The sequence below is a fragment of the Cydia fagiglandana genome, chromosome 18, assembly GCF_963556715.1.
Source record: "Cydia fagiglandana chromosome 18, ilCydFagi1.1, whole genome shotgun sequence".
Taxonomy (NCBI): domain Eukaryota; kingdom Metazoa; phylum Arthropoda; class Insecta; order Lepidoptera; family Tortricidae; genus Cydia; species Cydia fagiglandana.
The window spans coordinates 15,228,653-15,247,726 of record NC_085949.1 but is presented as its reverse complement, the minus strand read 5'-3'; the positions used below and the strand labels follow the sequence as shown (position 1 = coordinate 15,247,726).

The following is a 19,074-nucleotide window of genomic DNA, read 5'->3' as shown; positions in this document are numbered from 1 at the left end:
GGGAGTGTGAAACGTATTGCTTATTTATTATAGTTAGTTGGTCGATGTCATTGACGCACTAAATTAAAACTTCATCGTACCGAAAATAGACTGAACTTAAAACCGATATACGAAACAGCATAATTATTGTTTTAACACAGTGTTAGTCATATTAACTCACATTATAGACGGGTCTAACGCGAATTATATTCAATTACCTTTATTTACCGACGTTTCGACACAGGTTTCACTGGTCGTGGTCGCGGCTGACTGATTGTCCCAGCAAAATATCAAAACAGAGATTTGTGCATCTACCCGACGAAAAGTGTATGGAAAGTTAGTTATGTGAGTTAATATGTATTCAAAACGCGAAAGTTTAAAATATTATTATACAGTGTTAGTCCTTGCACTCTATACAGTCTATACAGTCACGCAGTCGATGTAGGCTGTAGACTACCTCCTCAAAATACCTTCTTTAGTCGCTGCAACTATCATCTGCAAAGATGTTGTGGCCAATGATGATTGACTTGTGTTAACTAAAACTAATTAATTACGTTCGCTGCGGAAATTAAGTGAGAGGGGGTAACGCAAAATTGTATTGTATCTAGTAAGATTTTTTGCATACTTTTATGGAAGTGAGGGTTACTGTATTACAGTTGATATGAACTCGCAGAGTACTATTTTTTAATCTATAAAAAAAAATTGCTTCAATCAGTTTTGATCAGATTCTTATCTGCTCAATTAGGCTTATCCGGGGTCATCGGGCATTGACCTTACTACTCTAATACTGCCAATGAATAATCATTTATTAAGTAATTTATTGCTTACCGATGATTAATTTTCAATTTTCTAATTAAATTTGAATCAGGTAGAGTTTTACTTCTTAGGCCGAATAGATCTTCAAATAAGCATTTAAATCTTACTTCATCATCATCATCATCATCTCAGCCATAAGACGTCCACTGCTGAACATAGAGCCTCCCCCTTATGGGGGGTGAATGCCATAATCGCCACGCCTGGCAGGCGGGTTAGCGATCGCAGTCGAGTACACCGAATTTGAAGGGCTGCTGCCCGTCCACCGGTGGTCTTGGACGTAGTTTAAGGACATACCCGGGTCAAATCTTACTTATCGCGTAATAAATTTACGAGCAACTTAATATTTACTCACATTTATCGCGAATTTATTTTATTACTTTTATTTACCGACGTTTCGTTTCGTATAAATGTGAGATAATATGTGTTCATAACGCGATAGTTTCAATGGTATGTTATTGTTATATTCTGTCAACACTTATGCACTTATAAAAAGACGGAAGCTTTTGTCATCTTTAATTTATTAAATTATTATTCAGCATTAAACTGTTACAGATAAATACTTTTAATGCGAACTGTAGAAATAGACACGGTGGCAAAAAATAAGTGCATTTCCGTAGCCAGGGAGGTTTTGAGATTATACTGAGCAACTTTTACTATGGGGCCTAACACCGAAATCGTGAAAAAAAAATTTACCCAAATGAACCAGCCAAAATGTATGAAATAGCCAATTTTTTTTCGCGATTTTCGGGTTGGTCCCATAGTAAAAGTTGCTCAGTATAATCCCAAAACCTCCCTGGCAACGGGAATGCACTTATTTTTTAGCCGCCCTGTATATATTTGGACGAATTGGTGTGGCAGTCACTTTTGGCGCGTTGAAACCGCTATTGATGCAGTCTGTACCTTTTGTAGCAATTTTCAATTTAATATCATTTCCGCTAAAACCCTTTTCTATCTTTGCTTCACAAAGTTTAATCAGCATCCCTTTTGACAAAAACCATTAATTCACTTCCTTATTGTTTAGTTATTAATTCAACCCAACTGTAATACGGGTGAGTTCTCAGTCCCACACATTGCGTAGAACGGATTAAAAAGTTTTAATAATTATTAATCAGTTTCTTACCTGAAAGTTATTCTAATTCCCTGTGGTTTAAATACGGTACGGTAAAACAATTATACACTACATTTGTATACTTAGTAGCCACATATGCCTCAGGAATAAAAATATTTATTAATTTGCCTGAACATATTAAGGCTCAAGATGGTGTCAGATTTAAAAACAAACTCAATAAATATAACTACACTTCAATCCATCAACATATCGCCTGATAAGACAATATTACCAAAAATGGCGCCGAAAAAGTTTTTAAATACAATCCGTAACATGAAAGCTTCCATTACGCGCGGCGCTAAAAACATTAATCGTACAAACCAAACACCTACTGCAAACAAACATCAGTCACTTGGATGGATCCAATCAGTTTCCGGGCACCCCACACACCTGCGCGTTTAAATTCTGCCGCACATGAGCGACTGAGGAGTCACATATGTATAAGTACACAAAATATTTGACACGCAAAATTATTGTGCAATGATGTTAACTCCAAATAACTACGAGTATAGGAACCGCAACAAATATTTCGCGACGTCTCCCAATTAGTCCCAAATCCGTCCGGCATTACCCCAACGTACCTTATAACATCAGTGAATCCCAAGATATTAGTCGCCGAAAAAGCACGACAGTGTGCCAAAGCCTAAAAATATTCCTGTTGATATTATCAATATAATACTTAGGTAATAACTTCCGAGAACGGCGTAGTTACCAGATAAAATAACGAGCTTTTACAGTTAATTGGATAGTTAATGGGATGTTTCGACGTATGTTAAGCTGTAGTTTCAATTTTATCTTTAATTTTTAAAATAGTTTTAATCAACTATAGACCTTACTGCATTGAAATAAGGTTGAATTTATGAATGAATGTGTATGTATAGAAGCGTTTTGGTGGTCCACCTAGCGACTATTATGTAGTGGCTGACATTATAACAGTTAATAATATGTATATTCGAAATGATAAATGGGAGAGAAACGGTGATAGTAATTCGTATGCATGTCGAACTTAATAGAGATTAATGTTGAATGTTATAACAATTTGCAAAAGTGTTTACTCACTGACAATTCTCAGGATTTCGTGACTGAAACAGTAAAAACTGACACTTGTAGCTTTTTTATTAGCTAATGCATATGTATGCCAGTACATAGACAATGACGAAAATCTAATAAGTCAATAGGTATAAGAGAGACAAGCTACAGAATATGACCAAAGAAGATATAATGACAAAGAGTGATATCAAAAACAAGTGACGAACACATAATGATACGAAATAAGAAATAAAAGAAAAAAGTATGAGACGAGCGGTGATGATACCGATACTTTACTATAAATCATGACATTCTTGACTAAAATTAATAATCATGTGTATGTAATATTTAATACTGAAATTCTGAAAACAAATGAAAGAATAATATACAAAACTAGGAAAGAAGTTACAGAAAGACAATAAAAAACAAAGAATTTTACAACTACTACGTTCGTGATCAAATACATTCCTAGCATACTATTTTTAAACCTAATTCTACCTAACCTACTACTTTTAAAACGTACCTAACAACACGAATGGATCCATTATAATTACGATTTAACCAAGTTCACTTGCAAATAAAAAAAAACAAGAATTTTCATATGAATTTCAAATACTTTCAAAGCTTAGCAGAATGGGAGACCGATTCTGTTTCAACAATATGATATGCTTTTCATTTTATTTTGATACGACATTGACTGGTGGTAGCACTAATTCAGCGTTAGCGACTCACGCTCATTGGTGCTGCCGAAGTGCAGTCAATTAGGAGTCATCTTATAAAGCATTTCATTCGCTACATATATACTCGTATTATATATTCGTTACATATATATTATTCATTATTTTTTTTTCAAATACAAATAATGTATTGTAAAAAAAGTATTAAACACTTAGTTTCACTTAAAGACGCCACCTGCACCATCCCAATAACCCGGGGCTAACCTGTAAACCCTGTGAAATTGTACTGGTAACCATGGTAACTCTAGGTTTAACTGGTTAACCCCGGTTTACAAATGCCTGATCTAGGATTATAAATTGTAGGAAAGAACAATTTTTATATTTTTTTAATTACTTACCGTGTGCGTATACTGTACGTAGTAAGTGTAGCTGTTGTTATATATGTGGGCGGCCGATCGTAAGATCAGGTAGATCGTAATGTTCCTGTGTAATGTTTTAACGATAGTCACATTAAACCAATACATAGGTAAGATAGGTTCGTTAGGTTGCTTCAGGTGCCCGAAGAGCGAACTGCCCAGAAATAGGAGCCCCGTCAACTCAGGGAAGGAGTCAAAGATTTTCACGTTTCCCGATATGCCTAGGAGTTTCACGATATGCCTGATCTTACGATCGGCCGCCGACATATAGATTACATTGACACGACTCAAGATCGTATCATAATAGGACAAAAACCATATCAATTTTTGTAAACAAAATCGGCCTCCCGAATCGGAGTATTTTACATATAACTACGAATTTGCATTTTGTACCGAAATGTTCTAAAACTTTAAAGGATGGTGGGAATGTTTTGCATTTTAAAACATCTGAAAATTGAAATGCCCGGTTTCGTTGCGAGTATGCGGAGATTAGAGTTTTGTTACTTTAAATATTCGATGGTCTGTGATGTAGCATTTGTTAACATTAACGAATGTATGATGTAACTTTTATTTTATGGATGGAAGGCAGATGATATTTAATTTCATCGGTAAAATCGGAATGTTATACTTACAGCCTATTAGGCCGATTACGAATAAAATTAATGAATGTTCGAAATATAAATATGTATACAGAGTTGCAGTGCAAAATAATTTCCGAATGCATTCGCTGATTGATTAATTAATGTGAACGCAGTATTTTTACTTTTTTGCAGGTTTTTATTTAACTTGCAATATTTGTATAAAGGTTATTTGTGTTATTTATTGGTATCTGATTGGGCTGAAATACCTATATCCTATTTGTAAATCCAGAATTATTTATTTCGAATAAAAGTCCATAATGTGTTAGTAACATACTAATATTATGAACATAGATCGAAGTAGGTACAATCGCTATACACTATCCATTTTTTTTAGATCTGGTATGAAACCCATCGACTCCTAAGTACAATTAAATAACGCAACCTCATTGAATTTAGGCAATGAAATCGATGAGTGGGATACAACATTCAACTTTGAAGACGCAAAAGCTTTAAGCTTTACATTTAAATTAAAATTTAAAAAATCTGATTTCAGTGCTGCCAAGTAAACCCTTTTTCTTCGATGAGTTGGACAACAAGGTGGAAGACAAAATCGGGCCCTACCACGAAGGGGACACGCTGGTGCTGAAGTGTCTCGTCATTGGAGGTATGTTTAGTTTAGTTTTAGTTTTTTACCCCGACGGAATGAGGACGGTAGGGTGAAAAAAACCGGGCAAGTGCTAGTCGGACTCGCGCACGAAGGGTTCCGTACCATAATGCAAAAAAAGGCAAAAAAAAAAAACGGTGACCCATCCCAGTACTGACTCCGCCCGACGGTGCTTAACTTCGGTCAAAAACTGTCAAAAATCACGTTTGCTGTATGGGAGCCCCACTTAAATCTTTATTTTATTCTGTTTTTAGTATTTGTTGTTATAGCGGCAACAGAAATACATCATCTGTGAAAATTTCAACTGTCTAGCTATCACGGTTCGTGAGATACAGCCTGGTGACAAACGGATGGACGGACGGACGGACGGACGGGCAACAGAGTCTTAGTAATAGGGTCCCGTTTTACCCTTTGAGTACGGAACCCTAAAAAAGAAAAACTTTAAGCATAAAAGCAAAAGTCACTAGTAAATTCATCGTTCAGAGATTTCAATATGGCGGTTTGTATAGTTAGCAAGTCCCATAGAATGACATTTTACAGTAAATCTCGATCCTGTGTCCTGTGTGGATATGATGGTCGTTCTTGTCTACGTGACAGCGTGATAAAACGGTGTCCGTCACTTTCTATCCCATGGTGTTAAAAAGTGACAGTTGTATTATCGTGGATAAAGATGGATAAAGCTATCCATAATACGCCAGACGCTGAGCTAGAAAACCCTGTGTTACAGTACCCACCCATACAACCATTTCTAGTCGCCGTTACGACGCGGTGTTGACACATCTTGTGTCGACACCGTCTGTTTCGGTCACAATTCCAGTCGCAGAGTCGTCGCCGTGTCGACACAGTTACCAGAAATGGGGAAGGGTCGACACATGACACAAAGTGACATAAAGTGTGGTCGCCGTGTGCACACATTGTTTCGGGTTTGCGACTACTTTATGCCAAAATCATTCGTTCATTCGTTCATTTCGTTCCTGTCAAATGGAAACTGTCAGATGGAAAAATGCTTAAATAAAAATAAGTGACATTAATACGCCATCTCTAAAACGGATTACAAGACGTAATTATATATTGTTTGCATTTATATTACAATAGGACTTAAATTATTATGGGGAATTACCCTGCTCGAGTGATTTGATAAACTAAGTGTAATATAATCAACGCGCCACCACATTGTTTTAGTTTAGCCGGAAATGAAATTGTTTACTTCTCAGTGCCTGTGTTCATAACTATATTATTTGATGCATTTTTAGTACTTCGATGCGTATACTATACTTAAATAACAGAAATAACGCTTTACATACTACGAAACTTGTTAATTATGATGTATAAATATGGTTTAAGGCTGAGAAATATTGCAGTCACAAAGTAGTCGCAAATGTTTCGACTTTGTGTCGACTCTGTGTTGACACATGACACGCGCTGTCAAAAGTAATAACAAAGTTACTGGATTTGCAAAATGGCTCCTTGTGTTCATTCGTTTTCAGATATTCTCAAAGTGTAAGAGCCATGCCGTGGAATAAAAAAAAGTTAATCCTCATATTTTAATCGCGATTAATTTAGTCGACCTAACATAGATTGAAATTGCATTAATCTGAATATTAATCGAATAAATTATCGATTAAATCTCGATTGAAAGTTGACAGGGGGACATTTTTGTACGTAAATGGAATAGGATTTGCATGTAAATATTTCCCACCTTTTCGGGGCGGGGACAAATGGGAACACACAATTTTTGGATGTATTCCCATTTATTCCCGCAGGGAACAGATGGAATAGGATTTGAAAGTAAATATTTCCCATTTTTTCCCACCTTATCGGGATGGGGACAAATGGGAACACACAATTTTCAGATGTACTCCCTGGCGTGACAATGTGACGTAACGTGACAGGTGCGACATTTCGATAAGTCTCATTGTTGCTGACGTCACAGGCATCCATGGGCTACGGTTATCGCTTACCATCGGGCGGGCCGTATTCCTGTTTGTCACCATCATTGTATTATTTTTAAAAACTTTATTATATCGGCAAAAACATGTATTTCTTTTGCGATGTTTATGATGATAATGATGGAAATTGTCACAAGATTTCAAAGAACTTTCGGTAATTCTTGAGTTCTGTGTCGGAATTTCGTGACAATTGTCGTATTTCTTGTGACAAATGTCATTAGCTTCGCAAAATAAGTACTTATTAACTGGCGATATAGTGGAGTTTTTTTTTAATTAACATGTTGGTGGCAAACAACCACACCGCCCGTCTGATGGTAAGCGTTTACCGTAGCCCATGGAGGCCTGTGACTTCAATTACAGTGATGTAGACAATAGGGAATATTAGGCAAAGCTCTGCGTAGGTGGCACTAGTAGTACACATACAGTAAACAAACATGCGTCACTACGTCACTCACATATCGCCTATCGTGAAACACGACAATCGAGGGTTCGGTTTCTGCCTCTCTATCACTCTCGCATATTCGAGCGATAAAGAGGCGGATAACTAAATTTCGATTTTCGCGTTTACCGGTAGGCACTTGTTAACAAACCGCCTTGATGCATCAATGTCATATTTTATTGTCTTTGAAAACTTGTCAATAAACAGTTTAAGGCACAGTATGTATAAGTTAGTCTATGAATTTACTGAGTCGGTAGTGCTGCACTCTGGCGGCAGAACATTGCAGTAATATACCCTATTGTTGGACCTGTCACGTCCTAAAACCTATAAAACAATATTCATGACGACTTTTATGACAACATGCGTAGCCGCCATCTTGGATTATAAAATGGTCATCATTTTCGAATTCTGCACTCCCTAAAACCTATAAATCGACATCCGTGACGACGCAAGTTATCTTTATTTTCAGATCTAATCAATTGCTACAGAATACAAAGGACAAAAAAAGAAGCAAGGAGGTAATGAAACAAGCAAAAATACTGATGATTCCTGGACGCAATTGGATGATTCTTAAATTGTGTCCAGATTTTCTTGTCATAAAAGTTTTTATTTTTCACATATAACTCACACAAGCTCCGTGACATTTCGACCTTGTAATTTTTTTAATGTTTTTGTTTATATATGCGTATCTCACTAGAATAATATAATCAAGGTATGTTTATGTTTGATGGTTGAAATAGTAACTCTAAAAATTATATTTGTGTCTTATATTCCTGCCGAAGACTTTTATTTTTCCATTTCCTTCTACACAAGTTAGGCCAAGTAATAAGAATTTAGGGCTCTCAATTTTATCTTGACTTCTACATCAGTAAAGCTACGAGGCCATGTTTGGTATCGTTTTCGTATAAATTCACAGTACCAAATTTAGTTATGGTATCACATTGACACCATTCCGAAGTAAAAACATATAAACTTATTAAAATACTTTCTTTTAAACTCCTCTTCACGCTTAAACTGCTGAACAGTTTTAATTTAAAGGTACACATATATTTTGAGTCCCGAGACAGGACATGATAAGTTATGTCAAAAATCATCCTTTAAAGGTGTGAAATGTGGTGCAGGGCGGAATTCAGAATTGAATTCTTGAAGTTAATACTTACTGTTTAAGTTTAGGTTTGAAGTCATGTTTTTTATCATTTTCAACTAAATCAAAGATGTAGAATTGTAGACCATCCCAAATTTCATATAAATCGGTTCAGCGGTTATTGATTGTCCGTACAAAGTTTCACGCCACTTTTCACACCTTCAAAAGATGATTTTGGTTATAAGATCTATCCCTTGTCCTGTTCCGGGACGCAAACTATTTCTATTCCAAATTTCAACGAAATCGGTTCAGCGGTTAAGCGTCAAGAGGAGTTTAAAAAATACCGGCCAAGTGCGAGCCGGACTCGCGTATTAAGGGTTCCGTACATTAAGTCCGCCTCGCGCTTGGCTGCACATTTCTAATAGGTTTTCCTGTCATCTTAATAATCGTGATAGGTAAAGGACTATTTTGTGTATTTTTTTTCAAAATTTATGACCTAGTAGTTTCGGAGATAAAGGGGGGGGGGGCAATGGTAATTTTTTGGGTATAAAATCAATTTGTTTACGTTATATGTCCGTCTTTGGGTCCCTAATTTACATATATGTACCAAATTTCAACTTAATTGGTCCAGTAGTTTCCGAGAAAATAGGCTGTGACAGACGGACAGACATACAGACGCACGAGTGATCCTATAAGGGTTCAATTTTTTCCTTTTGAGGTACGGAACCCTAAAAAAAATTGTTTTTAAATTTTGTGGAACACGGCCTAGCACCTTCACTGATGTAGAGATCAAGATAAAATTGAGAGCCCTAAACAAAGTTTCAAGAGCGGATATCTCAAAAAATATTCAATATATGGAAAAAATTGACTAAATAAACTTGTAACAAATAAATTAACTTTCATTTTCTATAAGTGGCCATGTCGCTACGATGCATAGTTTCCGAGATATAATCGAAAAACCGGAACATGGGACCTTCAAAGCCCCCTCTCTCCCCCCCGCTCAAAGGCTACGGCCGAGGCCTTTTGATATGTTCACCTCCTAACTTGTCCAAACCAAGTTAAGGAGCCAAAAATTGTATTCCGAGCATTTCCTTCTACAACTTTATTGAGCATTCGTTGCCTGACCTAGTAGCGTATTGCATTTCTTTAAAAACTTTTCTGTAAAAGGTTGACGGGTGTTGGGTGTTTATATGGTTTTGGTCGATTTTTATCATTCGCATCGCCCATGATGACTTACTAGAATTACGAGCGCACGAGACACTAATAGTAGTTTGACAAACCTTGGTTTTCAAGAGGTATTTTATATTGACATTTGCTGTCACAAATTCGCTGTCAGATTTAGTCGCAAACCGCACGCAAAGTGCACACAAATGTGTCGACACCTTGTTACGGAAAAGTGTAGACACGGCGACGACACTTTGTTTCGAAACAATTCTAGACACATTGTGTGGACTCTGTTACGACACATCTGACATTTAGTTACCACTTTGATGATTCTGCGACTGGAATGGTTATATGGGCAGTTGATGTTATAAAACTTCAAAACTTTAACATTTATTCAACAAATAGGCCACAAGGGCACTTTTACACTTCAACATTGAATTTAGACACAAGTAAATCTATAGATCTTGCAAATTGTATATCAATGTGTCGTTAGGTCGTTTCTCAATGAATATTGAATGACTGTTCTGACATTTATTAATTAATTATCATGTTCATCACATACGGACTCAACACACGTTCCAAGACTTTCATTCATAAAGTAAGTCAGCAGCGGGTGGTGTACTTAACCGGTTTTTAACTTCACTCGCAAAAACATCATCATTTTTAGGGTTCCGTACCCAAAGGGTAAAACGGGACCCTATTACTAAGACTTCGCTGTCCGTCCGTCCGTCCGTCCGTCCGTCCGTCCGTCGGTCCGTCCGTCTGTCACCAGGCTGTATCTCACGAACCGTGATAGCTAGACAGTTGAAATTTTCACAGATGATGTATTTCTGTTGCCGCTATTTTTTTTTTTTTTTTTTTATTATGCATGGGTTTACTCATGGCCACAGACTAGCCGAGGCGTAGACGTGGCCTACGATGGAGCGAGCTCGCCCAGAAGGTGCCTGTTCACTCTTGATTTGAAGGTTGCCGGGTTATAAGAGCACGGAAATATAGACGCCGGCAAGGAATTCCATTCCTTGGCAGTGCGCATAAGGAAAGTAGAAGCAAAGCGCTTAGTGCAAATTGGCGGAATATCTACCAAGTAAGGATGGAAACCGGCCGTGCGTCTAAAAGTCCGATGGTAGAATGGGGACGGTGGAATGAGCTCGTGTAGCTCTTGGGCACACTCCCCGAAGTGCAACCTGTAGAATACCGACAGGCTGGCGACTTTCCGCCGATGGGCCAAAGTCTGAAGCTTAGCCGTTAGCTTCTTGTCGCCAATCATCCTCCTGGCTCTGCGCTCCACTGAGTCCAAAGCGGCGAGTTGGTATTTAGCTGAGCCATCCCACAGGTGGCTGCAATACTCCATACACGACCGGACTTGAGCTTTGTAAAGTGTTAGAAGCTGTCCAGGTGTGAAGTATCGCTTCACCTTATTTAGGACGCCCAGCTTTCTGGCCGCAGTTTGTGCTTTAGACTCAATGAAGCTGCCGAAGCCGAGGACTGAACTCAGCTCCATGCCGAGGAGTTCCAGGCTGTCGGCAATAGGTACAGATGCACCCCGGAAAGAAGGAGTCAGGTCGAATGGACTCCGTTTAGCGGAAAATAGACACGCCTGCGTTTTGGAGGCATTGAACGTGACCAGACCATAACAATAAATACTAAAAACAGAATAAAATAAAGATTTAAATGGGGCTCCCATACAACAAACGTGATTTTTGACCAAAGTTAAGCAACGTCGGGAGTGGTCAGTACTTGGATGGGTTTTTTTTTTGGTTTTTTTTTGCATTATGGTACGAAACCCTTCGTGCGCGAGTCCGACTCGCACTTGCCCGGTTTTTTCAAACATCAAGATATAAGGCCATGTTGCTTTCAGATTTTTGTTCTAATTTCAATAATCTCATTATTACGTTTAATATTATGTTTAGGCTTTAAATATGGTGTTACATCAATTAGGCACCCCAGGTATTTTATATAGGTATTAATCATGGTTTTAAATTGATTACTACCTTACGCTACGTCTTGCGTAGGCGAACAACGCGCGAACGCGGCGCGGCGCCTGACATTCGCGTGCAAATCGCGCCGCACCGCGTTCGCAACGAGATCGCTTACGTAGGACACTTCTATGGGCATCAAAGGATTGATTTCGCCGCGCCGCGCCGCGCCGCGTTCGCGCGTTGTTCGCCTACGTAAGACGTAGCGTTAAACTTGTCCCTTGTGTACTCTTTCCAAAGAGGAATTAGATCTTAAACACTCTCCTACTTTTAGCAGGCGTGGCTCACTCCGCGATTTCGTCGCTTTGCTACAGGTAGCTAAAAGTACATCAGTTCCACCCCAATTTTGCGGAAAGCCATAGACTGCGCGGGGCGCTGTCGTCACCTAGCGGCCATATCTGTATTGATCGTAACAGACGCGTTTTGTTAGAAAGTGAGTCTTCTGTACCTAGTACTATTATTTATTCTGTGCTTTTAGTATATTTTACATGTACAAAATTTCGGAAGATATAAGAGTAGGTAGGTATTTTGTGCCAGACAACTGATTCAGAGAGACAAACTAGTCTACGAGTAGGTATAATGTCGTCATCTTAGACTAGAATAATACTACTATAGTCTAGGATTACCTAATCCTCAAGGAACACTATATCTATTAAGTTTGGCAACAAGAAATAAAACTAAGCGAACTATTGAAACTAACCATAATAATTATTGTGTGTTGTATAATTATTGTAGTTGACAAATAATTTGTCAACTAGTCCACTGCCCTTGGGAAATTGGTTTTAAGTTACTTTGCCGTAATAACAAACTTTACACTAATTATAGTTCTAAGTTCTAATCAAAGCCCTTTCGAAAATAGGGAAGTATTGTATTTCGTATCGCCACTGTTTCGAGAGAACCCACAACTAAGTTTGGAGCTTTGTCACATATTAAGGAGTTCACTCGTGCTAGTTTTAAGTTTCAGGTCCAATTTAATAAGTTGCTTGAAATTTATACGGCCGCTGTGACCGGGTGGCCTAGTGGTTGTGACTTGTGACGTAAGTTGCTTAAAACTTATATACCAACGGATATTCCGTCTTCCGTTGCTTCTAAAATCAAATTGTTGGGGCTGCTGGCTTTGAGTTATTATTACAGTGACCCGGCGGCTTCGCATGGATTAATAAATTGGAGTTGAAACTCTAGGTCCATGGGGTCCCAGTGCGCATAAGTTGTTCGCAGAAATCGCGAAGCGTCTGGTTGACGTAACTGGTGACCGAAGAGCTGTCGGCTACCTCGCACAACGTATCAGCATTGCGATACAGCGAGGCGATGCCGCCAGCATCCTTGGTACAATGCCTCAGGGGCCTATTTTAGATTTAAGCTAGTTATTAATTTCGTTTAGTAGTACCACTGTATATATATTGTTTATGCAATTAAAATAAATGTTAATAAATTATATTAATGTCTGGCAACCATGGTAACTCCAGGTTTAACCGGTTAACCCCGTGTTAGTGAATGATGTAAGTGGCCCTTAGTGATAATAATTTTTCAAGTTACGCTTTACTGCAAAATTCCGAGTCGTCCTATTTTAAGCTTTGGTCTAGTCGATCCTTTATTCTACTTGTTAGCAGAAGTTTTTGTTAAAAGACCCCGTTCGAAGCGAAAAGTTTGCTTTAAAATGGCGTATGGCGTATTCTGCTTGGAAGGTGGGCGACACAAGTTTAATATTACTTGCAGATCCCTAACAAATAAATATGTGACGTTCCACGGCAAAAGGTACCCTATGGCGGCTGGCGCTTACGTCGCATAGCGCCGCAATAATATTGGAGCGGCGTTAATAATAGCGTAAGCGCCAACCGCCATAAGGTACCTTTTGACGTGGTACGTCACTATATTAATGATTGTGTGCTAGGTACTGTGGCACCTATTGGGTCTTTGCTTGAATGCGACAACGGAACATCGAAAATCTAAATTTCGTTATCTTTCTCGAATCGTTCTTGCATATTCGATCGATAGAAAGGCAAATTGACGAACGAAGGAACGAAGCGTACGTTTCCCCAAGGCTACCCCAGTACCCAAGGGCTATATAGCCAAGGTGCCAATGCCAATGGTATATCTGTCGGCGGCCGATCGTAAGATCAGGCAGATCGTAATGTTCCTGTGTAATGTTTTGACAATAGTCACATTAAACCAATATATAGGCAGGATAGGTTCGTTAGGTTGCTTCAAATGCCCGAAGGGCAAACTGCCCAGAAATAGGAGCCCCGACATCGACTCAGGGAACGAGTCAAAGATTTTCACGTTTCACGATATGCCTAGGAATTTCACGATATACCTTATCTTACGATCGGCCGCTGACATATCAATGAATCAATATATCATATAAATATTTATATTTCATATGAATGAATGAATGAATGAATGAAGGTGTCTATTGTCATAGTGGTGAAATAAGCCCCTGATTCAACTGAGACATCAACTCGGTTAGCTATTGAAATGTTACCCCAGAAATGAATGCCTTCATTACTCGCTCTAGAAAAGGCAATGTAGTGAAACAACTTTTTGTAACAGGAAAGTTTACGTTCAGTTTTTTAGCTTCGTTAAGGGATTCTAGGGAATCCTCGTTTAAACTCGTATGTCGCTATTGACAGAGAAAAATGCGACGTATGCCTTTTTTGTATTGAGCTAAAGTTCAAAATGCTGTGCGTGGTCGCGACAAGTTATAGATACAGTCTCACAAGATCCCACATTTAAAAGCATGTACGAAACATGTGCTTATAATATGCCACATACGTTGCAAATACGGTCGGAGCCTATTAAGTAAAGGATGACTAAAGCAGGCCACTGACGAGCCTTCCAAATGCCGTTTCAATGGATTCATCCAAATGGACGGCATCCTAATATTAAACATTGTACGTTTTTGACATTCACGGACCGATTTTGGATTGCAGCCACGCTATTTGATTTGGACCGTTGGAAGGCTCGTCAGTGGCTACCTTTACTCTAGACCGACCGGGCCGGGGTCAGGCCGGAGCTTCGTTTTCTATGGAAAGCACGGTTCTCTTTAAGCACCACGTGATCACCGACCAGCCGTCATTTAATGACATGTCGGACGCCTCGATCCTGATCCTGATCAATCTCCCGCCAGTTATCGGCTACACACATATCCACCATCACAACACCACGAGGTTATACACCGTCTAGTGTAGTAATCTATGCCAAATGCACTGGCTACCAGTTTAGGAATGTCACTTCACATTTATTACAAAGTGACGCATCCTGACGAAGATTGAAGTTAATTACTTCTGAAATGGACAGTTGGTCATCTGTGGTCACAGCCAATTAAAAAATTGCGTAAATATTTTATGGCGGTCACTTTTGATGCTACAAGTATACACATGAGATATTAAAATAGATTTTATTTTATGAGGGACATTGTAAATGATATATTTATTGATAAGGTAGATACAAATATTAAAAATGAAAATAAACTAACTTATCTATAAAATAAAACTAAATTAAAACTAAATACTAATACTAAATTAAATTAAATTAAATTAAAATATATCTAAGAAATTGGGCCCCTTTGGCATGGTGCCGAGGACGCTGGCAGCATTTCCCCGCTGTATTGCTAAGCTAATACGTTGAGCGAGAAAGCTGCCAGCTCTTCGGTCACCAGTGAAGTCTATAATCCTTTTCGAAAGCTCCTTAAAAAGTTTTACAGCATTAGGACCCCACGGGCCAAGGGTCTCAACCCCAAATGGCATAAAAATATACTCAGGGCCGAGACCCCTGTACTTCTGCAATTTGAGGTTTTCGGCCGCTCTAGCTGCCGCACCTGCTTGGTTGCTGGTTCCCGTGAGGTGAGAAGGGGCCAGAGTGTCTACGCAGGTAGCGTCCCACACTAGCACCCTTCCCAAACCCCAAGGAACCAGAGACATACCGTCCGGTCTCTTGTCGTCGTCTCTCGCTATGCCAGTTGGCTCCAGTAGAGCTGGCACATTGACGAATGCAAATATTAAATATTTGAGATTGTACTTTTGACTACGTTACTTATATTTGGCCAAACACGACCATGTTCATATGGACCATATAATGTTATATAATTATTATCGTTCGATTGGAAATAAAAATTAATCCTTTTGCATCTTTACCTATTCCAAAAATATAACGCCATTTTACGAGCATTAAGGTATAAATCTTATTATAGAAAAATGCTTGATAAGCACTGCTTTACGACTGTAAAAATCGCAATGCCTTTGTCTAGATTCAGTGACCTATACGGAAAATGGGAAAGGCTTTTATTCGATTGTCTGGCACGGGATTAGATTTAAGAAACGATAGAGTTAGACCAAGAAAAGTCTGCAACGATTTTCATAGCATAAGCAGTGCAAGTGTGTGCATTATTGAATAGAATAGATTTTATTCGTAAGCACAAACAAACGAGACAATACATAATATCAAAGAAAACACAAAATAAGATTAAAGTACCATGAAATGGCCCCGTCTCAGTATGTTGCTGATGGTGGCTTCCAGCGCTATATTATGTTGCCTTATGCATGTACATAATTTATAATACTTACTCTAATAAACGATGTGAGACTAAAATACAAATATTTTAATTGACATATACATATAGTATTGGACCCTATAATGGACGTGGAACCAGTAATGGGACAAAAAAACATAATTCCTCTAAAATAAGTATCTAAAAGTAGTTTATAAACACTGGCTGTATCTATCTTCTTCTATACATATAATAAAGCTGTAGAGGGTCGAAAGTCTGTACATGGAAGATATTTGAAAAAAAGTTGGCTGGGGGCACTTAGAATTGATAACAGAACACGTTCCAACAGTTTTTAGAATTTTTGTCTGTTTGTCTGTTTATCTGTTTGTCTGTTTATTTGAACGCGCATCACGTGAAAACGGCTGAACGGATTTTGATGCAAACTTTACTAATCTGTCGAGAAAATCTCCGGCCAGGTTATAGGCTATAAAAATTCAACTCTTAAAAGGGGGGGTAGCCACAACACTCGCTTGATTTAAGTTTGCCCCTGAATCTTATGGCGCTACTTAGGAAGGAGGGGCAAACTTTTTTCAAATATGTGCTACCACTATTGAGTACCCTGGTAAACTAACAGATGGCGCTGAATTTAATACGTAGTGACATGAATAGCCACCGAGGAAGATTTTTGCCAAATTAACTCTAAGTTTAGATGAGGGGGTACGGACATCAACAAATTTAATTGAATAATTATGTCGATTTAATAATATACAACAAAATTAAACGACAGTAAATTAATTACCCCTCATTGCACAGTGCAATCTTTTTCACGACTACCCTAAAAAAAGAGAGAGAGAGAGAGTGTATTGTGTTTTCAGCGTTCGTGTTTGCATGTGGGTATATTATATTTATTTATCTGAGTTTCTTTATTACACCTTAACTTCTGAATGCCTTAACCTTAGCCCAACGTACGTGACACTCTGTACGCTTACCAAAGCCGTAGCCACCACGGCACCACGTTGAGGGGGGGGGGGGGACCAAAATGTCAGGTTGAAAAAGTAGAACAAATTTTAAAATTAGGGACAGACACATCGTTTTTACCACACGATTTTTTTTAGCTGTCCAAAAGCTAATTTGCAAAAATAATGGCGCGTAATTCTTTGGGAAACAATCGGTAGCAGAAGAGTCGTGATTAGATGCATAGATTCGATTTCAACCCACTCTTTTGCGGTTCGGCGTTAGGTCTTATGCAAGGCCTTCTGCCTTACGGCAAAGTTGATCTTCTGCCTTAATTACACTTGGGCGTGGATCCAAATCCAAGCTTTCCTCTTTCGCAGCTGGGCCTACTGCCTTGCTCACACTTCGCCAATTCAATTCACTTGGTCAATTCCAAGGTCTGCTTTCTTGCATCTTTTATTCGTGAAAACAACCTCGCTGAGACACTTAAATATCGAGCCCTATGCGAAACTAGGCTGATAGAAAACTGTCCCATCCCTCCTTTCTATGAAATCCTGGATTTGCGCCTGGTTGGGACTAAAAGTAAAATTGCGTTTTTTATATCGAAAAAATTTCGCGCTCGCTTCGCTCGCGTTTTTAATAACTTTCTAAGGTGTGATAAAGGTGACATTCGGGTGGCGACTGCAGCAGCATTACTCTGTTGCAACGTTACTACTGCGGTACTGTCAATTTTCGTCATAAAATGATGTGACTGATTTCCATACTAAAAGTAAAAATGTACAACTGTCTATCAAATTGCGTTTTTATATCGAAAAATATTCGCGCTCGCTTCGCTCGCGTTTTCAATCACCCTCTAAGATATGATAAAGGTGGCATTCGGGTGGCGACTGCAGCAGCATTACTCTGTTACAACGTTACTGCTGCAGCACTGTCAATTTTCGTGATAAAATGATGTGACTGATTTCCATACTAAAAGTAAAAATGTACAACTGTCTATCAAATTGCGTTTTTATATCAAAAAATTTTCCAGCTCGCTTCGCTCGCGTTTTCAATTACATTCTCCCCTAAGATATGATAAAGGTGACATTCGGGTGGCGAATGCAGCAGCATTAGGTACTCTGTTGCAACATTACTGCTGCGGCACTGTCAATTTTCGTGATAAAATGATGTGACTCATACTAAAAGAGTCACGCTGACACGCTGTACGCTTGCCAAAGTTGGGCGCCGAAGGCACCCTCATACTCAAAGCGTCGGGCTAAGCCCGACGCACGTGGCACGCTGTACGCGTTACAAAGCCGGGCGCCTTCGGCGCCCTCATTCTAAAAGTGTCGGGCGTAGACCGACGTACGTAATACGCTGTACGCGTTCCAAAGCCGGGCGCCTCCCTCATACTCAAAGCGTCGGGCGTAACCCGACGTACGTGTCGCGCTGTACGCGTTCCAAAGCCGGGCGCCTTCGGCGCCCTCATACTCAAAGCGTTGGGAATTGCCCGACGTATGTGGCGCACTGCACGCGGTCCAAAGCTAAGCGACTTCGACTTTCTCATACTATAAGAGTCGGGCGTAGTCGGACTACTTCAAATCGCGCTCTAAAAAGTATGAAACAATAAGATATAATTATTTTAAGAAATTATCATGCAGGAAATTATAAATGTTATAATTTTTTGAATAAAAAAATACAGCGTAATGTAATTTACTATTTTTTATATATTTAGCAGCTTACTGACACAAACCGAATTTCACGCGGGCGGAG

The 19,074-nt window shown here is 38.9% G+C and overlaps 1 protein-coding gene across 1 annotated transcript in view; it reads left to right on the top strand.

The window, feature by feature from the left end:
• Window positions 1-19,074, top strand: part of LOC134673420 (hemicentin-1-like) — a 235,410-nt gene that overhangs the window by 175,448 nt on the left and 40,888 nt on the right. The window contains exon 5 of the mRNA XM_063531406.1: window positions 5,160-5,270. Coding sequence (XP_063387476.1) covers window positions 5,160-5,270 — 111 coding nt within the window. The remainder of the gene's footprint in view (window positions 1-5,159; window positions 5,271-19,074) is intronic.